General features: G+C 47.9%; 3 protein-coding genes; 2 read left to right on the top strand and 1 right to left on the bottom strand.

The window, feature by feature from the left end:
• The first annotated feature begins 725 nt into the window (after positions 1–725).
• On the top strand, positions 726–4,339 carry GSTUM_00009297001 (uncharacterized protein). XM_002840609.2 has 12 exons: positions 726–1,130; positions 1,211–1,254; positions 1,493–1,610; positions 1,683–1,802; positions 1,855–1,969; positions 2,027–2,161; positions 2,221–2,567; positions 2,626–2,715; positions 3,006–3,280; positions 3,584–3,809; positions 3,847–3,875; positions 4,136–4,339. The coding sequence occupies exons 1-12, from the start codon at positions 944–946 to the stop codon at positions 4,172–4,174; spliced, it is 1,725 nt and encodes a 574-aa protein (XP_002840655.1). The 5' UTR covers positions 726–943; the 3' UTR covers positions 4,175–4,339.
• Positions 4,340–6,169: 1,830 nt separating this feature from the next.
• GSTUM_00009295001 (uncharacterized protein) lies at positions 6,170–9,213 on the top strand. XM_002840608.2 has 3 exons: positions 6,170–6,885; positions 7,044–8,285; positions 8,368–9,213. The coding sequence occupies exons 2-3, from the start codon at positions 7,558–7,560 to the stop codon at positions 8,723–8,725; spliced, it is 1,086 nt and encodes a 361-aa protein (XP_002840654.1). The 5' UTR covers positions 6,170–6,885; positions 7,044–7,557; the 3' UTR covers positions 8,726–9,213.
• A 5,798-nt stretch (positions 9,214–15,011) lies between these two features.
• GSTUM_00009294001 (uncharacterized protein) lies at positions 15,012–16,156 on the bottom strand (the record flags this gene model as incomplete). XM_002840607.2 has 1 exon in its annotated part: positions 15,012–16,156. Exon 1 carries the CDS (start codon positions 15,216–15,218, stop codon positions 15,012–15,014), a length of 207 nt encoding a protein of 68 aa, XP_002840653.1. The 5' UTR covers positions 15,219–16,156.
• Positions 16,157–21,918: the final 5,762 nt, after the last annotated feature.

Raw genomic sequence — 21,918 nt, 5'->3', positions numbered from 1 at the left:
AGCCGTTCCCTGCCTAACAAGCCTCTGCGGGTATCATATGAAAGGAACCCAGGCTGCATTTCGTCCCGAGCCCTGGAAACTCGAAAGCGAAGTGGACAGTCATGTATCACAGTTACGGTTAACCCAACCGCGGGCCCTCCAACTGGCGCCCAGCAGAGCATCCCCGGAAAAATATTGCCCCATAGATTACCCCATATTTTGCCCCATCACAAGCAAAAAAGTCTCAAAATGTGCCCAAATCCCCAATGACTTCGTTACAAAGGGCCTCACCGACGCCAATAGTTGCGTATAATAATACCTTAGGCGATATATTTCCGATATTTTCCGGTGTAAGTTTACCGGCTTCGAGAGCGAGATCAACTCGTCGCTCACCCGAGTGCACGAAAATGCTTACCCCGTAGCGACCCAAATTTCCAAGGATCCAAAGGCGGAATAAATGAAGGGAGGGAAAAGGGTAGAAGTCCCTAGGTGGAAGCAGGATGGATCATAACCTGACGATTTTCGTGTGTGAAATATCTGCCAGGTTGCCGGGATGACTCGTGATGATGATCAGATGCTTGTTGTGCATAACTTACTGATACAGTTATCTACCGTAAATGTCTAACAGATCCAGATTTCGGCAACGGCTTCCCTTCGGGAAAGGTGAGGTATGCTGAGTAATGTGGACATTGTTCCGCGTTCCCATATACCTATCAATAACTTGCCCAGTAAACCTCAACGCCGCGAATGTCTCTCCCTGAGTTCTTGATCCGTCACCCACCCACTCATTGTGTTCCTGATTTTTTTCCCGCGACCACAGGTTTGAGCAAAGAAACCCTCAACTCGCCCCTGCATCTATATAACCCCCCCCCCCTTTCTTCCCCAACCTCTGTCAGTTTCCGGGTTAACAGTGAACCTTACATACTCGGACCCACAAACCTGATAGCGACAAGATAAGGAAGCTATGACTTTTCACCTGACAACACCAAGTCCGCACAACTCGACTCCTAGTAGCTCAACCACCAACAGTACGCCCGCGTACGGAAGTCCCCAACATGGCTCGCCAACTCAGTCAAGCTTTCCTACCTTTGATGGCCCTGGGGAAGACGGCCATTCCGTTGCGGAGAGCAGGGTTTTAATAATCATGACAGGTAATATCGTCCCTATCGCATTCATTTTTTTCTCATCTTTCCGGGCAAGACCTCTGCTAACTCCTTATCCCCGTTAAAAGGAGGGACGATATGCATGCGTATGGGAAAAGACGGTTACGTTCCCGTAAGTTTGCGTTCCCCTTTTTCCTTTTCCCTCTCTTGTGGTCCAACCGAAAATACTTTTGGTGATGGTGTTGCGTCATGGCATTGGCAACATGGATTGGAAATTCGCAAATGAGCTGCCTTGGAACAATTGTTGTTGTTCCCTGGAGGAGAAGCGCCCGTCGCTCCACAAGACTGTGAGCTGGGCACGTGAGGCTTAGAACTCATGACGGTTGCACAAAGCTAATACCCAGCTATAGGCCACTGGCTTTCTCGATGCCTATCTCAAACCCAGGCCGTCTTTCAATGATGGCTCGCCTACTAAATGTCTTCCTGTCATGACTGATGACGAGACGGAAGTGATGCTCGAATCTTTGCGTGAGTCTACAATTTAGCCCACTGCATCGTGGGCTGCTGCGAGTGCTCGAGCCTAACGCAAATGTAACATAGGCACCCCTCCTTCCAAACATGCTCGCCGCATTCGATACGCAATTCTTGAGTTCAACCCCCTCCTTGATAGTTCGAGTATCAACGCCAAAGGTTGGGGTGAGATTGCAAAATCAATAAAACGTAGAGTTGCAGGCATTCCAATTTCTCAAGAATATCCTAATACCGGTTCTAGGCAATTATACACTTTTTGATGCGTTTGTGATCTTGCACGGTACCGATAGCTTGGCTTACACAAGCTCTGCACTGAGCTTTATGATCAGTAATTTGGGGAAATCGATTATCCTAACGTGAGCCCCGTTTCCTCACCTTTCGACCCAACTACTCACCCTTGTTCCGTTTTAAAGAGGTTCCCAAGCACCAATGGCGGAGCTCCATAACGATGCTACAGACAATCTTCTCGGAAGTCTCATTATTGCTGGCCATTATATGGTACCTGAAGTTTGCCTTTTCTTTAACCATAGGCTATTTCGTGGAAACCGGTAATTCATCTCATCCTTTATCCTACTCGATTTTGCTACTTTGTTCTAATTTGTTTCAGAGCGACGAAGAGCAATGCTCACGACTTCCGTGCCTTCTCATCTCCAAATTTCAACTCTCTTGGGAAGGTTGGAATATCCACAAATATAAAGTGGAATTTGGTCAACCGTCCATCTACTCTTGCGCCCTTTTCCGTACAGACAAGTCTATCCACAGCTCATGTCGCTTGCTTGCGAATCTTCCCTGGCATCCTCCCCGAGATGATTGAAGGCATCCTAGCGTTGGAGAACTTGAGGGGATTAGTCCTTGAGACCTTCGGAGCGGGCAATATGCCCGAAGACGAGCGGTTGATGACTGTGTTGAGGAAGGGAGTTGATAATGGAATTGTCATTGTCAATGTGACCCAATGTAGGAAGTGGATTTGGAACTCACAGGAGCATGCATCATGTGGCTTACCAATTCATAGGCATAACCGGAAGCGTTAGTCCCCTATATGCTTCTGGCACAGCATTAGCCAGAGCTGGCATTGTTTTTGGGCTAGACATGACCACCGAAGGTAGTTCCTGCTCCATTCGTTTCTTTTATTTTTTCACTCTTTTATTTTTTCACTTTCATTCCTTCACTATTGCCTCCACCGTAAATTTCTCACCTCAGCTTTATTCCGTCTGCCGACTCTTGAGATTGCTCCTCCTTGTTGCTCTACCGAGATTCGTTGATCGTTATCATTATTGCTTTTTCCCTCGTTTCCCTCGTTTCCTAGTAAGCTTATTTGAACGTCGTTTCGTACACCACCAAAGAGGATTATAAAAGGCCACCAAGTTGACGTGTAAAAAATTTAAACTCTAGCTGCGCTCACGAAACTTTCCTGCCTCCTGGCGAAACCCGAACTCACCGTTACTGATATTCGTCGACAGATGTCCTTATCCTTACGCGGCGAGCTAACGGAACAATCTGCAACTAGCTTTTCGCATCCGAACTCGTTGCTACCACCAAAGCTCTCGCGATTGACCGCTTTGGCCTATGCCATAAAAAAGGGGGACCAAAAAAGCATTTCATCTGTATTGAAGGAATCAAACGAGTTTTTGCTGAATGAATTTGATTACTCGGGGAACACGCCGCTGGTCAGTCTCATTTTCTTTTGTCCACTGAGCCACTTTCTTTTCCCCCTTTTTTCTTTCCTCTTTTTTTTTTTTAAAAAAAAAGGCCATTACGGCGTCCAATGCCGCCTCTCGACGCTACCTATGTACTTTCCCCTTTCGCTTTTACGACAACCTTTTCACGATCTATGCCATCACTTGTGCCCTCCGGTCCACTATTACATAACTCCAGCGCCTCTCACCCGGGAAGGATATTGTTACCGTTCTTTGCCTAACCTTGCATTCCACTTTTTTCCCCTCTCTTTCTAACGAACAGCGTTCGATTAGCACCTGGCCTCCACGTGCCGTAATATTGACATACTCCGTGATTTTCTCTCTCAAGGAGCTTCGGTTCATTTGCGTAACGGTGATGGCAGAACACCCCTATTTCTGGCGGCCGATGCCGGTATTGAAGTCAACGTCTCGTTACTAAGGGAGAGCGGGGCACACCTACACACCGAGGAGGTGGAACATGCTAAATTGAAGCTCAAAACCCTCAAATGGGATCAAGAAAGTAGACCGAATGAGTTTACCAAAATTACCAAACTGAGGTGTTGGGAGCTTGCAGGTGCCTAACAAGGTATAGAACTACTCCCCCAGAAAACGATAGCCCTTATTCCTTTTTTTGGAATTTTTTTGCACCCCCTGTTCGTGCCCTGATATGTCCTTATCATTCGGCATCGGTATCTTCCTTCCCCACCTCCCCTCGCAGTTACTTTTTCTACTCGAGTGCTCTCCCTCCCGCAATCCCTACGCACTGGGAACTTAGCGGTCGAAATGTCGACTACAGAACACCAGGTGTGCCAATACTCCAAACAATTGATCTGACGGATAAACCAGGTATTATACCCGGTAACATGCACCTTACCCCGCTGTTGATGACAAGGGTAGCAGGTCAGAGGGCACCATCAAGGTGCGTGCGTATACCGAGCCAAACGATGGCACTTCTTTCCTTTTCCCTTGCTCTGCTCTGAAATAATGTAGATAGACTTTCATAATCTGGGAATTTTTAGAGGAAAACAATAAAGTTAGTATTTCATCCGAGGGGCCGGCGAGTGAGAGAAATATAGATCATGAGAGGGCTGGTCCAAATCGGCCGCATGACTTGAAAATCTTCCGTGAATCGTGATCGAAGCCGAAGGGGGAAGAAGATCAAGAGTTTAGAAACCTGATAGCCGTGCTCTAGTGATGACAGCAAGAGATTGTTGGGATGGGTGGACGTTTGTTTGTTTGTTTGACGGTTTTGGCTGGATCGTCGGAGGAACAAGTTTTTTTTTTCCCCAACATGACGACGATTCACGATCTCCCCGTAGCTAACAGAATCCCACTCTCCTCGTTTATTCACAGCACATGGGGCAGTTCTCTGGAAGGGCCAGGTTCCACGTATCATATTTTTGAAAAAGGGTTGTTACCCCATGGCAATATACTCGAGTACTCGAGTAATGGTGGTAACCCGCTATTCTATTTACTGGTATCGACGTTAATACAGATTTGGACCGTGCAACCCCGACCTCACACCTTTTCTGCCCTCTCTTTATATAACTTATATTGGGGTTTTCTCCGCGGAGGGCAGGGGTACAAGCAAGATACAGTCAATCCATCTCCACGATGGGAGAAGGGTTCGAAGCAACGCAAACCTCTTCAGGTCCTTAGTGGATGGTTTCTGTGTTCATTGCGCGATTGATGTTCGGTTGGGGCTTCAGGGGTGCACGGTCCCAGCGGGGTTGATTCTTTTTCTTTCTTTTCTTTTCCCTTCCCTTCTTTTCTTTTCCCACGAATTTCGATGAATGACTTGAACCACTGCAAGTACCATAGGTGCTATTGCACGATTACCGTAGCATGATATTCGTGCTCTACAAGTACAGTGCCGGTATACGAAGCTGAGAAAATAAAAGTCTGCCACGGATGCGAAGGCAGTTCCTTTGCATCCTTTGCATTGATATGAGAGAGAACTATATCAGTGTTGAGCGCCTTGCCTTACATTGTGGTGCAGCCTTCCTCGTTCTCCTTTTTTCTTTCTTTTTTTCTTTCTTTTCTTTTCTTTTGGTCGGTAGGCTCTTCCGAGCTTTTGTAACATCTTCAATTGTACCGGCATGCGGGCAAAATAGCAACTGACACGAAGTGGGGTGTTGGATGCATCACTAAGCTCAGCAGGCTGTATTGTACTGTACTGTAATGTACTGCACTGCACTGTAGAAATAATCTCTGAGCATCTCATACCCAAGAGAGTGCAAGTGCCACTGTGCCATGTGTGCCCAATTGCCCAGAATCAAGACATTGAACCACGCCAAGACATTTTATAATTTCCGAGACGAGATGTTCCTTCCGTGCTGCACCAGCTAATGCACCGAACGGCTTTTTTCTTTTTATCGATTTTTTTTCTTCTTTTCATTCCCACATTCTGCTGTCTGCCCATCCGACTCATTGCTTTTTTTACCTTCCTTCAAGCTTTCTTCCCCCTTCCTTCCATACCGCTATTTCTTCCAATTTGAGCCCTTCCAAGTCCGGTGACTCGAAGGAAAGGGGGGGTAGGGAATTACGTAAACTTTCCCGCTCCGGTGGAGAGAAATATCTTTCTCACCTCCTTCGCTCCCGAGAACAAGGGGCTTGGGTGCCTGAACGTGGGTTCTATACTCGAGTAGTGTGTGGTATCGCCCTGTATTGTACTGTACGAGTACTCGAGTACAGTACTCGAGCACTAGAGTGCTCAGTATGAGTATGGTACTTGTGGTTAGATTGCTTATGTTGCTTTTTTTTCTCCTTTGATGATTTTTTTGTTTTCTTTTTTTCTTTTTTTCCTTCTCATTTTCACCTTCACTTTCTTTTCTTTTTCTATCCTTCTTTCCTGTTCTTTCTGCCACCAAAGTGCTAATCCATTTCTCAACTACACGCGAACGACGATGATATGGTGGGCAATGGAAATGCACCGGTTGTGGGTTGGGTTGACCGCACACCAACCGATCTCCCACTTCCTCCCCTGCTATTACCCCATTCATTCTGCTCCGTGCCTGGCGCCTTTTTGGACTCAGGTGAGGTGAAGTGGGTTTGAGCTGCTAGAAATGCAGAGACAAGTGTTGGGAGGTGCTCCTTCGTGTCAGAAAGGGATCGCGGACTAGCAGACATCTCAATTCTCGATGATTATTTTTATTTGGTGTAGTTCAAGTCCCGGCGTGATAACTGGGGGAGCTTATTAAATATCCCGAGCCAGCGATTCTGACTTGCCGGCGTAGGATTCGATGTCCTTGTCGGTGGTGTGAATGGCACGAGGTTCACACGTCATTCCCAGTGCATCATCGTGAGTAAGTTTGATGCGGTTCCTAGAGCAGTAGAGTAGCTGCCCCAGTGTCCGAAGGGGAGGAGGAGGAAGGAGGGGATCCTATATTAACTGGGGGCAAGAGGGAGCGCAGGAAAGGGAGGGGGAGGGGGAAAGTGTCAGAGAAGATTGAAGAAGAGAGCTATCCGACGGCTGTCCGAGTGATCAATTGACTTGATCCTTTTTTTTTTTCCCTTTCAACAACGAGGGAGACCGAGATTAGGCCATTCACTGCTGAGAAAGGAGAGGGTGGAAGAGAATCTAATTTACAGGAAATGTAAGTCCAAGGATGAGAAGGGGTGAGGGCTGCCGCTATTCCGACTAGCTGGGTGAGGAAGTATAAACAACAAGAAGGTGGAAATATCAGGGGGATAAAGACTGGAAAAAGTACCAAGAGATAGCGAGAGAACAGATACTGATTTTTCCCGGCTTTAGAAACCTTCACTGACAGACACAAAGAACGCGTATCAACCTTCCTATTGATTACGAATGATACGAAGATACGAGTACAGTTGATCCGAGTCCCGGAATACAAGATTGAACTCTTTCTTTTTTCACCCAGGCAGGAAACCTTGGTTTCTAGATCTTATCGTACCGCAAAGCCACTGAAATCATCACCAGAACCGAACACTCTCTATATCTACAACGGGATTAGTGGGGCAAAGTCTGATAGTGCCCGTCCCTTCCCCGAAAAACTTTATATTAGATCTGATTATTTTTCTTCCAATTCCTCTTTTACCCCTCATCCCCGCCTTTTCTATCATTCGAGTCCCCCATCCCCGGTCATTTGCCCATCCCTTCCATCCTCAACTAAGCCCTTATTTACGCCTTCTCACGCTTATTATCAGCTGGGTCCGCCTTTGAAAGTTGTGCTCTAGTTGAACTGTTTCCCACGACCAACGAGGGAATCCCTTCTTCCCACCAAACTTTCCCTACCCGCCACCGTTGAATGTCAAGAGCCGCAAATCCCGGCCCACGCAACGTCATAGACAGTGAGATGACAGACCCAAGTCAAGAACCCGCACCAAATACCACACCGCCGAAGGAGCTGGTTGTGGTGAACGCCACTGGCCGGCAAGCCTCTAGCGTTGTCCGGGTAGCCTCTGCTGTTGGTTACAAAGTGCGTGCGCAGCTTAGGTCTCTGAAAAAGGACCTTCAACTATCAGCCGAACTCAAGATTCTCCCAAATGTAACATTGCTGGAAGGTTCCCTTGACGATCAAACATTCGTGGACAAGCTATTCGCCGGTGCACAGTATGCCTTTGTCAACACTACGCCATACGCATGGACGGACGAGGTTGCAACTGGAAAATCACTTGCTCTGGCTGCGCTCAAGGCCGGCATAAGACACTACATATTCTCGTCACTAACAGACCACTCGACACATGATCCCCCGCAGGACCCACTACCCCTCTGGGCTACCAAATTCACGGTTGAGCAGTACATTCGCCAGCTGGGGTTGCCGGCTACCTTCGTTTATGTGGGCAGTTATCATAACAATTTCTCATCGAGACCCTATCCCCTGTGGCAGCTGACTCCTCGAGCGGATGGGAGCTTTGTATGGAAGGCGCCGTTTCCGCCGGATTACCCTATCCCATTCATCGACACGGAGCACGACCTCGGGGCGGCGGTGATCCAGATTTTCAAGGATGGGGTGAAGCGGTGGGGCGGACAGAGGTATGCTTTTTTTCTTCTCCGTTTTCTCCCCCCTCGAGCTTACGACATATATCAGTAGCGACTAACTAGAGCCGGGTGTTAGAATTCCCCTTGCTTTTGAAGTCCTCACGCCGTTGCAAGTTTGCAGTGCCTTCTCTAGAGGTCTAGGAAGGCCTGTAAACTACCAGCCCCACCCCCTGGAAATCCGTATCCCCATCCCGTCTGGGTATCGGGATCAATTGGAGGGGATCGTGAAGGTTCTGTGCGAGCGGCGTGCTCCTTACTTCAGGCCAGAGATGGAGGGCTCTGCAACAGATATTTCTCGAGCTCTTTGGCCCGGCTGGAGAGGCATGGAGGAGTACGCACGGGAGGTCTGGCCAATTGAGGAGAAGACCAATGGTGCATCCTGGATTGCCAGCGGCGTTGCGACGCCGGCCAGTGAAATGGACGGAGACAATTAGTTTCCTTCCAATTTTCTTCCTTTTCCATCACCATTTTCATTCTTGTGGGATTTGCTCTTCTTTTTTCCCCCCTCGTTCCTATGATTTCCCTTTTGTTCCCTTTTGTTCCCTTTTCCTCTCCTTCTCGCTTCCGGTCGTTGTGCGTTCGGCTTTGTGCGTTTTACTCCACTCATAGTTTTGATTGGACAGCGGGACACGGTTAGCTGAAAAGTCGTCGCTTTTGCCCTCTGCTCTGCACTCTCTGGGTCTGTTCGTTTTCTTTCTTTGTTTTTCATGCTACATTTTTCTTCTTTCTTTTCATCTTTTTCATGTCTCCTTTACCATCCGTTCGCCGGTCCCTCAGCGGAGGCGACAGAGAGGGATGAGAAAGGGGGAGGGAGGAAAGGAAGGAAGGAAAGAAGGAAAGAAGGAAAGAATGGAAGAAAGAGAAGGAAAGGATTGTTTGTAAATGCTTCTTCTTGGCCTAAAAATAAAATTACTTGATTGGATGCGATATGGTATGGTGTGATGTGATATTACGGGGCTTCATCTTCCCTGGACCCTCCATCAGTGGTGCTGTAGCTATCGGGACTCAAGGCGGGGGCACGGTAGGGTCTGTTCCGTTCCGTTCTGTTCTACGGCAAGTCCACACGCGCATCCAATTGCGCTGTCTCTTGTGATATGATAGCCGATGGACAGATATGATATCAACGGAAGATCTTCGGAACGGGAGGAGGGAGGGGAGGGATCGCCGGGAGGCTTTTTTGTTCTTTTTTGCTTTGCGGTGGTGGTGGTGGTTGGGTTGCCAGGGTAATGCGGTATCCATCTTACGACCTCCCACAGTATGCATAGTTACCGCTATTTCAAATCATACTGCACAAGCTACAGTACGGTGGAAACAATTCCTCACCGTCGTAAAACTCCCGAAACTGGCCTCTGGAGCGCCATACCCTACATACATACAATACGGTACTTGTACTGCACCACGCGAACCTCAAACCGTACGAGTAGAGTACGGCAAGTGTACTGTACGAGTACTCATGGCACCACGAATAGCGGATCTTACCTCGTCCCTCATCCTTGTGTCTCACATCACACACCCTGCCGCTCCGTTATCCAATTCCGAACCCAACTACCGAACTTTTCCACTTTTTCGCTTCTAGTTTATTTCTTCACTTTTTTGCTTTTGCTTTTTTGGAGGCGTTGAATGCGGGGTTGGCGGTGTGACCATGGAGGGACCCTGTTTGATAGCGGTTGTGCGGTTGTGGTTTGTGGGTATGTGCCTGGGTTGGTTTTTCTTGATGGAGGGGTGAGGTCGACGGGGTAGAGTATGGAGGTGGGAGGGGGGACCGGCGGGGGAGGAGGTTATGGGAAGGGAGGCAGGTATCATGGGGGAGCGTCCCGTGATGGTCTTGAGTTGGGGATAAGGTGAGTGCCGTATTGAGCATTGTACTCGAGTAGGTAGGTTAGCGGTGATTTATTTACAAGTATCGTGACCCCTGACCTCATAGTAGCCTATTCTTCCTCAGAGCTATCACCTCTTCTATCCCTCCTCACTCCCCGCCCGTCGGTCAAACACCACACCTACAGTAACTCGAGTATGATACCGCACCTCTTCCCCAAAACCGCAAAATGCATCGGAGAATAATCCTACACTTGCCCACTCCACTCCATTTTTTCCTTCCTGCTTTTTTTCTTCTTTCTTCTTCTTCACCCAACAACAAATATCTTGGCGAACCCCGCGTTTTTCCCAACCTGTAGATCCGTCTGTGCGCGTTCCGGGGATGCAGGCAAGATTAATGCGCTCATGGTTACACTGCGTGTTGTGTCCGGTTTGGTGTCGTACCGTACCTGAATGGTGTGTGCCGGTGGGATGAGGGAAGTGATTGGGGTGTGCCGTGGGTTTGCGGTGCTATGGGTTTGGCCGAGGTGTACAGTTTACTGCAGGTGGGGGGGGGGGACAGGTGGTAACGTATTGCATGGCATTGTATTTGTACTCGTATTGTGTGGGTGGTGGTGATTGTGCTATCATATCATAGCTTGGAGGGAGGCGGTTCGGCGAGGGATGCGGTACCGCACCGGAGGTTTGTTGTGAGTGGGTGAGCGAGCGGTGAAGGGGGTTGTGTGTGTGCTGTACTCGTACAGTACTGGCACAGGGAATGCCTTATGGGGTCACTGGGTAGAGGTGGGAGATTGCGATTGGTTTGTTCTGGGGAGTTATTTGCAGATTATTATATACCAGCTTACACTTGAGTGCTATATATATATAGACTATATATCTTTGTTGTTGTTGTTGATATTATGAACACTTCATATATGCATATGTCGATCTTAAAAACTCGGAATTATCGTGAGTTATTGTTAACCGGTTTTTTTTTGTTTTTTTGCCCAAATTTCCCCCGCGGAAACATGAATGTTTTTGTCTGTATAACGTTCGGGTTCGTCGTGAGTTCGGGTGTTTACACGAAAACATTGAGAAACAGACTTTTGTCGTGCTGTTGCTTGGCATCATACCGTACAGTACAGGTAGAACTATTATCGTGATGCCTAACCATTAGGGACGCACACACACAACGGCTGGGACGGGATGGGTTAAAGCGTCGATTGGCCGGCCAGCTGGAGAGAGAGGTGGAAGCGCCGGAACATAACTGTAAAAGAAGCGGTGAAAAGGGAAAACCTTTCGCCCAATGCGCTCCGAGTAAGGTACGGTAGTCGATCCGCCGCCAGCTCCCCGGGCGAAGAATCCCGTTCTATTTACGAGTACAGTACAGTACAAGTACAGTTACCAAGAGCGCCCGCGAGTGATTCGTGATGAGGAAGTTATCGGAAGACGTAGTTCTAGATAGTTTGGATGTAATACTTCGGAGGGAGAGAAAAAAAAAAAGGAAAAAAGGAACACGGTGGGAACGATCTGCGCCCAGGGCGTGAAACCGCTCTCTTGTCTTTGCGGTGTGGGAGTTGTAATCATTAATAGGTCGGATGAGGGTTGTGAAAGTTTTTTTTTTTTTTTGGCGATGGGTTTTTCAAAGGTAAGGTATAGCCCGACGTCTTCGCTCTACCTGGTTTTGTGATACAACAGGGTATCGGCCGAATTAACTGGTTATCGCAGAGGGGAGGAGAGATATTGAGAGATTTCCTGCTGCCTTCCCGGGGCTCAGCACTCGAAGTATAGGTATAAGTATTTAGCAATCCTTGAAGTGCAAGTTTCTCGAACTTACCAGTACCGATATTTTGCTCGCAAGTTTTCTGTTCTGATTTTTTTTTTAATCCTAGGGATGTATCTCACCTCGCAGGAGTAATACAAGTTACGGTGCGTTGTAGCCCGGGTTAATAATATCCCCGAGTTACGAATGAGCTAGATGGTAGGTGCTTTTCTGCGAAAATATTCTGGAGGAGGTTCTGGGAAACCAACCAGGTCGTGAAGAATTTGAATCTGGATGAGGAATTGCCAAAAAAAAAAAAAGAGTCCCCTGGTATGATAGGTAAAACCGGCAGCCAGTATATCGACCGTGTGGTGCCGCGATTCCCGGTGTTGGGGACGCAATCGTCTTCTCTGTCTTGAAGCTTAACTCATTGTAGGTGATTGCGACATAGGGGAAGATAAGATTTGAGATCTCGGCTATGATATGATATTATGATACCTTTCTTTGCCTGTGCCTTCGCTGGTAGCCCTAACCCAACCACCAGACTCCAGGCTCGAGAATGCCTGTAAATGCCTAGGGTATGGTACTCGTACTGCGTACGGGGACGCGAGAGGGGATGCACCAACCGGTTTTATGTTGAGGATCCTTTCTGGTTATGATAGTCTACGTGACATCGGATCCTCCCCTCCAGCTCCAAAACTCCTGGGGGATACACTAGGACTGAACTCATTCATGCCTTACACCTGCTCTAGGAACCCTGATTACCTGGAACAGATCTGATATTCAACATTAAATATTGCCCCGGATACCTTATCTGGTCAGAAGGGGAGTCGAGTAGGGGGGGGCAAAGGTGAGGATGGTATGCTCCTGGGCAGGATTTGTGCCTGCATAAACACAACTGCCTTCAATTCTTTAGCCGGGAGTACAGCGGGAGGAGCCGCAGCTGTGCCTCAGCCTGTCTTAGCCCCAAGTACTCGAGTACTGTACGGTGCGTCCGACCCGGGGGTACAGACGTTCTAAGCTTTACTGACTATTGAAGAATGGAGGATCCATCTATCATACCGTAGGTTCACCTTTCCTACACGTTAGAGACTTGCGCGGTAAGCTTGTGGTAAACCCCAACCCCCCGCCCTAAGCTCGATCAAATTCCACTTTTATAATGCGACAATCTTCAAGATCGGCCACTACATCCTTGGAAAGTACGGTGCGGATGGCAAGATGGTTAACCACAAACATCCAGTCCCAATCCCTGGCAACATCTAAAGCTACTCTGAAGATACTGCCTGTCAGGCTCTCATCATAGAGACTGAAGCCGGAAATATTGCCGCCCGTGGTTTCTCAAGTTCTTTGAGCCGCACAAGAAGGTTCATCACCTTATGGGAAAGGGAGAATCGGTAGTCATTGCGGAGGACCTGGACGGGGGTGTCTCGTTGGTGTTGTGGTGTTGTGCCGCGGGACATGGACCTCCGAGGTGCGCTTCGATATCATTCATCCTGCGTCGGTTGCAAGGGAGATTAGAGAGGATAATTACCTGGATAGGTTTTCCTTATTGGGTAGAAATATAAACTACGTTTTTTAAACCATTCATCGAAAGAATGTCGTTGGTATGCATCACACCACATGGGAGCAATTTAATCCTCCCTGGGATCCCAGAAAGATGGCAGTGAAGTTCGGTACGCTTTGAGACCCCCCGGTGGACTATGGGATACTCTCCCCATTTTGGAAACCGAATAGATCATCTGTGCAGAGCTCCGGTTTGTGTTTTGGCGGCTGTTGGTTAATCGCGAAGAGTTTGAACGGTCTATGATAACCGCCAGAGAGGCTGAAGACCACGGTGAAGTGCTAACCGAGGTTTACAAAATGAGCAGGAACACTGATGGGGTTCACGATATGCTGAGATATTTTATCTACTCGAGTACATCTGACAACGATATCCTCATTCGGTAGGGAAGTTCTAAGCCGGTTGATTGGTGAATTCAAGGAGCACTACCGGTACTCTCGGATGTTAGGGTGAGTAGCAGATAACCTTAGCGCGCGCGGGGGGGAACAGATTGCTAGAGTGTAGGGTATGTAGGATAGGATTGATAATTATCTTGGTAGAATCATACGGCGGAGGGGGGGTATGCGGATTGGAGAAGTCTAGGGAGAGACGGTTTGCGAATACTGTACTTCGGAAGTATACTGCTAAGAATTACAAGAAGGCGCTGTTGGCATGATGTGGTGATAGAGGTGGTATCATATTGCGCCGAAGAGTTTTTGTAAACTGGCCGGTTTATGAGGATTTTGGGGGATGGGATACGTTGAGATGCAATATACTCGAGTATGCTGGAGATGGCGAGGTAAAAGATCCAGCAGTGTTTAATGCACTGGTGGCTTTAATACGCCTGATGCGGGGATCGTGATATTTACAACCGTTGAGCTAGGTAATAACCTAGGGAAATTGCTCTGGACGTACCCCGGGTCGAGAATAGTAGCCTCAAGTTCCAGGGCGTCACCCGTGCTCTGGCATTGTGAAATCCATAGCTTTCAGCTTTATTTATGCCAAGGCGACTGTGTGACTTCGTTAGACTACTATAATAGGGACCAAGCAAGTCACGAATAATCTCGAATGCGAGAAGATAGGGATGCCCCCCTTTCCGACCAAACGACTGCCCGGATCAGGTCGCGTGAACCGCTCCGACTAATCCAGTTTTTCCTCTCACGCAGGTGGAATAAGTGGGTGACGCGAAGCTCTATTGCACTTTGTGAAGTGTCACCGTCGTTATCATTTGTCGGTTATTATACAATGCCATACATGAGAAGTTATCGCGAACGATTTTCATACCAACCGCAGGTTAGGGGGTAAGTGTATATTGTAGACACGTATAAGCGAAACTTCCTGTAACCTTTGAGAGATGCACCACTTGCGATGCGTGGAAAAGCCATTGCCCTGACTTCTTCTTTCTATCCATTGCTGTGCCTGTGCTCTGCGCAGGGATCCTGGCAGAGTGGGAAAGTTGGCGGCGAGGGCTCCGCCTCCTCGCCTCCATAGGTGGGTTGGTCCGCGAGGGTTGCAGAATTTGGGCTGCGAGGATATATGTATAAATATACATGTATACAGGAATTTCCAGCTCCTAAAAATAGGGATGGTAAAAGGGCTGCTCGAATAGTAAACTGGTGGGAACCTAATGATGTAGAGAGGGGGGATTAAAGAATCGAGGAGCGAGAGCGAGACCGCCGTTGGTCTGGTATAACTGAGCGTGAGAGAATGGTGAATTGGAGGTTGGATGGAGGTGATGATAGTCTAGTAGGTGTGGATAGAAATAGGAGATATATAAACACCATCTAACGACCAACGTCTCTGGAAAACCAAACAAAGCCCCACAAGCCATAGGAACCGAACGGGGTAGAAAGAAAGCAGACTCAGTGGAAATACCGAGAAAGCAAAGTAATCAATTGCCCACCGTCATCCCCGCACACTTCGCAGCCATGATAAAAACTAATCCCCAGAATTCAACTCCCAGTGACGAACTGCATAGCACGAAACAACAAACAAATAGTAGCCCAATGCCCCGATGCCCAATAGCAGTTTGTATGAGAAGAAATAAATAAAAGGCACCTCAGCTACCTCGTTCCTAACCACATATGACGCGAAAACAGCTGCCCACCCAGAATGTCCAATAACAGAACGCCCCGTATTGGTAATCCAACGAATAAGCTGTCTTCCATATAGACCAACTTTGGAATGCAATTTAGTAGGGGGGGGGGAAGTCTGCTCTTCTTTGGCTTCTCCAACATTCCTCTGAGAGATTTCTGGGATCACGGACTAATCAGACCGAACGCGAGACGGGGATGTTAGAACTAGTCTCCTCCGGTTTACACGTTCAGGTTTAATTCTAAGAATTTGTGCCTTTCCTCTATTATAAAAAACTATCCTTCGTCATTACTTAACCCGAAATAGCAATCGCCCTCCCCTTTTCGCCTGTGATATAGCCTCCTTCCGCTTTTTCCTATAAGTCGCCCTCCTCAACAAGCCCGGGTCCAGGCCGGCGTTTGACTGGTAAAGCGGTGCTGCCCTTTCTCCCTTACTATAGACGACTTTCTTCTTCGGGATAACCTCGGCAGGGTTAGCAATCCTTGGAAGAGTGTTGTTCGGAAGGCCAGAACTGGATCGAATAGTGACCTCACATCGTGCCGGTGAGTATTGGATACCAGCAGCCAATTTAACTTCCACTATTTGATCGGATATAGACTCACATCTTCAAGACGCTTCAGAGGATGGGAGAAACCGTTTCTGGGGGGGTATGTCGTGTAGTGTAGTAGCCTGCCGATGAAACTGGTACTGTACTTGTTATCCCACCAGCTTAACTAACCTGAGTCACATACCATTTCTTCTGGACACATGCACGGAAACTCTGGGCATCACCCGAAGGAAATAAATTCCACCGAGAAAGAAAGAAAAGGTTGTCGGCGGGTGGGGGAATCGGTAGGGTTCTTGAAATCGTTGCATCCCAGGGATATATATAAAGTGCTCACTAAGTAGACCTCTTCTCCAAAAAGTTTCTCTCAAGTTGGAATCCTTCCTCAATCTGCTATTACGGTGCTCCTGTTTTTCTGAACTTTGTAGTGATAACGAATAAAGGCGGCGGACACTTCATAGCGAACTGGAGGAAAAAACCACTTGGGTGGAGGAGAGAGTGAATGTGTTCGACAAGTGGTCCATGACTGATTCGTTCCTGCCTAAGCATGTGTCATACAGGAAGAGAAAACACGCCACCATGAGAGCAAACCCTCATAACTGGAAAGACACATCATACAACCACGGTCGTGACTGCTCCAACTACGATAATGACACTATGCCTTCCACCTAGCCACCGTATCCCACCAACTACCAATTGGGATTACATGTCTACCATGTGGATCCAAAGCGTCCCGGTCATTTGCGTCTCGCTAGCTTCAATTCTTCACCAATTGTCACTCAAAATTCCTCTTCCTATTCTCAATTGAGGATTGCTATTCTAACATATATACGTTAACGGGGTTTGCTTTTTTACCCAGACGTGGTTGGCCGAGATCACCCTCACTATGCCCCTCAGAGAGCTAGATATCAACGCCTCAAAGGGGTTGGTCTGTTGGTCCTCTAGAATATAGTGGTATTATCTGATATAGCAATACCCGTAGAGGTTTCACCTCTAGTTCTGAGGCAAAAAGGGAGGGGAAAAAAGGGAAAGAAACAGAGTCACGGTGGTGCGATTCCGGGGTAAACAGTGGGACATGTTGATTCGGGAGGAAGTCTCCACTTCATAACACCAATAGGCGACAGACCTTACTCTTTAGTATTCTCCATCCCGAGCACCTTGGCGATGGATTCTAGAGCTCCCCACCACCTATATCTAGGGTTTTTGATGCGTGAAATCGGCAGGACCCGGCGGTGGAAAGAAGGAGGGGACCTGCTTCAATCTAGTGGTGGATTCAGCTTCCGAGAGTTTGTGAATAGGATGTGATCAGACCTCTTTCTCATTAGCTTCAACGGTGTAGTTATACATCGTCATCATCGGTCACTCATTTTTCCTTTTTTGGAATTCGCGCTCAGGGACCCAAACCTAGTTCTTTTCCTTCCCTTTCTCATTCTCATAATTATTATTGTCATACATGTGATTAGCCAGGGAGCCTTTAAAGATTTACTCCATTTTTTTGGTATTATACCTGTCCCCGACCCCCTGCGCCCGAGGGCCCTGACTCGCTGTCCACGCATCCTCTATACCTAGACTAGCAGTTCCTGAGCATTTTCACTTTGCACCGACCGATAGTGTTTGCTGGCCGCTATTCCCTATATCTCGGGGTAATTTACTACCTCCTGAAGGTCGGAGCTTCTTCTCACCAGCATAGGGATCGAATGCGCCGGGAGGAAATTTTCATTCCTGTTTTCTGAAAATTCCCTGGAAATCACCATCCAAGACAAATACAACCGTTTTTTCTCACACTCTCTCGTGGGTGAGAAAAAGAAATGTGGCAAGAGGTCAAAAGAGTTCAGCATCCGGGATTCCCACATGGTCACCCACTGTAGTACTAACCGGACGATACAATGCTTGTTTACCGCAGAGCGGACGGGATGCGAAATTTTCATCGTTCTATGGCCGAACACGTTGGTTTGCTCATTAATGAACTCTTAGAAGGACACTGCGGCATGGTCACTACGGCTCACTCGGGGCCTGTTTCTGTTTCCATTTTGGTAAGGTATGATATGCCCTATTTTTCGTATATTGGTTAACTCCCACGTTCAGCCAGTCTTGTTGTGCGACTCGCACTGCTGAGAGGATGAATCAGGTGTATAGAAGCCATATATTTCCATATTACGAGACTTTCAAGTAATCAAGATCCCTTGCTTCTATTCAATTTTGTCTCTTGCAATCTCTATGTCTATGGTATAACAACCGTTAAAAGGCGGTCATACTTCATGAATCAGTTTTCTTTAGATAATATTAACTGATATTTTGTTTTGGGATCGAACGGGTGCATTGTCTCCTTCGGGCTGGGCTAGAATCGTCAACATATACGGAGGAAATTTCATCTGTTTTGGATCTTTCGCGGGGCCCTGACATACATACATTCAGTGGTAGGTACTCCCTTCTTCAGCATCACAAGTCTGTTGGTGTAGCGGATTGAAAGACACCTTTTGCTAAAGGCTCCTAGAATTGCCGCGCCACGCTACGGCCGAACGTCAACCGTGATACTGATCGTAGGTTTACGCTCTTCTGGCGGTTCTGGAAATCCTGCGCCCCACCCGTTTGCACACACTTTCTTTCTTCTACCCATCAAAGGTCACAGCTATAGGACTTGAACAAATCGAACGATACAGAAGCATGTCAAAATATCGACTGTCCCTAGCTATAACTGTTAGGTAGAATAGATGAGCTACGGGGGGCACAAAACAAAAATTTCATACCCAGCCCCAAGCATGAAAGTTCGGTTTCTACCTTTCGAGTCTGAACCTTCTGCATTATATTTTCCATCACAACCAGATTCCAAGCTTTCCGGACTTCCCCCAACTCAACCCTTCAAGCTCCAACTCCAGTCTTACTACAATGGCCTTCGCCGTGATGAGTCCTGACCACAGCCATGCGATAACGGGGGTGACCGCTAGTCACCACCAACACTGCATTTAGCTGGTTAATCAGTTGAAAGAATGGGGAGAAATCAACGCAAGAGATTACTCGAGTTGGCCGAGCCTGGTTTCTACATTCCGATAGCCCATCCGGTCCTTATCTAGGGGATCTTGACATTGAGCTTCTTTGAGTACGGTGGCACCTCGTTGGTCCCGGGTGGCCAAAATCCTGCAAAAATCCAAGAATTTGTCCGGGACAACGGATTATCCTGGGCAACAGGTTGGGTTTTGGTGCAAGAAATATTTTTGCAATCAGAGAATCTCATCCGGGACAACGGGGATCCGGGGGAGTGAGGTCCCTGGCAATGGGGTGCTACTTTACTCGTATAGCGAAACCTACCTTGGATTTCCTGTTGGTTTCTAGGCAAGATTTTTTCCCCGGAGCCTTTCTATACCCTAACCGTCACGTAATAGGACCTACGCTTGTGTATATCATATCACATCAGCAGAGTTTGGGGCCAGTTCTTAACCAGGCTCTAACCTGGTGGAGCATGTGGGTTATCGCCCGGATTTACATCCTTCCAAAATTCCCATTTCAGTGTCCAGGGCGGTACTAGAGAGGTACTCGTAGTCGTAGTGAAATCATGTACTTAGGGGGTGGCTAGGTAGCCCGTTCTTCTCGGTCAAGCTGTAGGGTTCCGGCAATCCGCGTGGGATCAGAAACCTTGAATACCCACTCGGTTACTAATACCACTATTCCGGGCCATCGAGTGTCGCAGCGGGTATAGAGTAGGAGCTTGAATGTCAAGGATGCCCACCTACTTATAAGTATTTATAACTTTATAATTAAATAATTAATTAAACAGTTATCAAACTTCTCAACCAAACTTAAAATAAATTATATTCCAGTGTGGTGGTGTTGGGGTTGGCGGATAATAGCTTGCTTGCTTCCCAAGCTACAGCTTCTGACGGACAGTTGCAGTGTGCTCCTTGCTTTGAGCGACCAATAGACTAAAAGTTAATGAAATTAATGTGGCCCTGAATCCGGGCTGATTTTAGAAATCTGTGATCTCAGTTCTAGAACTGATCCATGTTCCCTCCTATGACCTCTCTGTTTAAGCTAGTTACAGACATCTCAGCCTAGAAATGCTGTCTCCTGGCAGAAGGAATGGAAGCGCGGCCCATTGCAAGTGACTCTGTGCCATAGGGCGGTCGTTATTCCACTCAGAACGGCGGAGAGAGGCACTTCTTGAGCAGGCTACTTTATCCTGTCCAATATAGGGGTGGCAAGGCCAAGATTACAGCTTGAGCGATCGACACGGGAATGCACTTCACCGCACAATTTCTATGCGCCCTTCCCTTCCCTTGGAGAGCATGTGACAATGTTGCTCAAATGTTTTCTCCAAAAAGTCATCCACATGAGTGCTGATCCTTGGAGACCCTCTCCGCAGAGACTTAGTGGAATAACCTCGATAGAAAGACTCCCCTCCCCGTACCTAACTCAGAGTGGGACACTCAAGCCATGTCAACTAAGCTAGCCAGCTGGGGTAGCTGCACACATCCTAACTTCAGGCGATCGGGGAATAGGGTGGGCAAGGTGAAAACCGAAGTCAGCCTTACATAGAATATCATTTTATCCACTGATCCCCATTCACGACAATCATAGCGATACGAATGGTATATATATACAAACATCCCAATTCAGTGTAGCCATTAACCCATGACCATCATTCATTCACAAGCCACTCATTCCTGGCCAAAGGATAAAACCCACAAGCCAAGAGCCATTCTCGACCCACCCAACAATCCACGGTATGATACCAACCATCATTCCATCAATCAAGATACTGGCACCAGCCTAAACGCATTCCCTCCAACACAAGGGCAGTACGGATATACGAGTGAGTTATGATGATCCCATATCTAAACCCGACTGCTGTTGGACTGTAGTGCTCCGCTCGCGGTGATACGAGTCTGCGGGTAACCCAAACCGACTTACCAGCCCCGCAAAATCTGTACCTAAGCAATCGCCAAGCGGCGGGCAACCTTGGGCGGAGACTAGGATAGCTCATACCGCCCAATTTCTTACAAAGCTACTTGGATAAGGAGAGATCGCTGAGTCACCCCTGACAGGTTCAAGTGTGCCTGCAATTGGGGGGGGAAGACAAAGGGGTAAGGAAACAAGCTTCCTGCTGTTCAGGACCTGCGGGAAAAAAAGGGTTATTGGAGGACCTTTGTCACCCAGCTTCCCGCGCTCATCCGAGGTGACGTACATCAATGAAGTTCACGATAGAGGCTGCGAGTAGATAATTGTACAGTACTTGTACTCGAATACAAGTACTGTACCTTGCCCGCCAAGTCGGAGACATTCCCGCAACCCCACTGCCGCTTCCTCCACTGCCTGCAACCACAGAATCCAAAGATTGATCCAGAATTACCTTCCCATATTACTTGTTTTTTTTGGTTGCACGCACGGGTTTGTTTTCGCGTTGTCACGAGGGAGCTAAAAAAGCTGCGTGCCGCGTGCGCGAGTGACAGGGTCTAACGTCTTCCTGGCCGGTACTCCCGCGTGAGGAATGTTAGGTGTGCTTCCAATGCGGTCCTCACACCGTTTTTGGGCTTAATCTAAAATCTCATTCCCCCAATGTTAACATATGATTGTTGCTGAAGTGCGTATTCGGGTGGAAGATCCGTAGCACGGTAGTAACTAAACGGTAGTAGATTGGTTGTTACCTCGATGTTGAGGGATAGATAGATGTGGACCTTCCAGACTGCTTCCCTGGGAGCCATTCTGACGGAGTGGGTGGACTCCGAATATGATAGCATGGACGTGGGAAGCCGCTGAGGTTATGTCTGAGCAAAGGATATAAATTGTGGAGAGCTCCAGACTGGTTTCCGGAGTCCAGCAAGCTCTGCGGTCAATTCCTACCCTCGATTGCTCTTGTTTTCAAGTCTTCGGAGCTTTGACCACGCCCCCCCCCAAAAAA

Source organism: Tuber melanosporum, assembly GCF_000151645.1.
Source record: "Tuber melanosporum whole genome shotgun sequence assembly, scaffold_55, strain Mel28".
In the NCBI taxonomy this organism is placed as follows: domain Eukaryota; kingdom Fungi; phylum Ascomycota; class Pezizomycetes; order Pezizales; family Tuberaceae; genus Tuber; species Tuber melanosporum.
The sequence above is the reverse complement of the archived record's forward strand: the minus strand, read 5'-3'. Positions and strand labels throughout refer to the sequence as shown.

Excerpts from the sequence above, each read along its gene's own strand:
- GSTUM_00009297001 (XM_002840609.2), top strand. The coding sequence starts at position 944 with ATGACTTTTCACCTGACAACACCAAGTCCGCACAACTCGACTCCTAGT. Across the intron at positions 1,803-1,854 it reads GATTGCAAAATCAATAAAAC|GCAATTATACACTTTTTGAT; the intron begins GTAGAGTTGCAG and ends TACCGGTTCTAG. Across the intron at positions 2,162-2,220 it reads AGGCTATTTCGTGGAAACCG|AGCGACGAAGAGCAATGCTC; the intron begins GTAATTCATCTC and ends AATTTGTTTCAG.
- GSTUM_00009295001 (XM_002840608.2), top strand. The coding sequence starts at position 7,558 with ATGTCAAGAGCCGCAAATCCCGGCCCACGCAACGTCATAGACAGTGAG. Across the intron at positions 8,286-8,367 it reads AAGCGGTGGGGCGGACAGAG|AATTCCCCTTGCTTTTGAAG; the intron begins GTATGCTTTTTT and ends GCCGGGTGTTAG.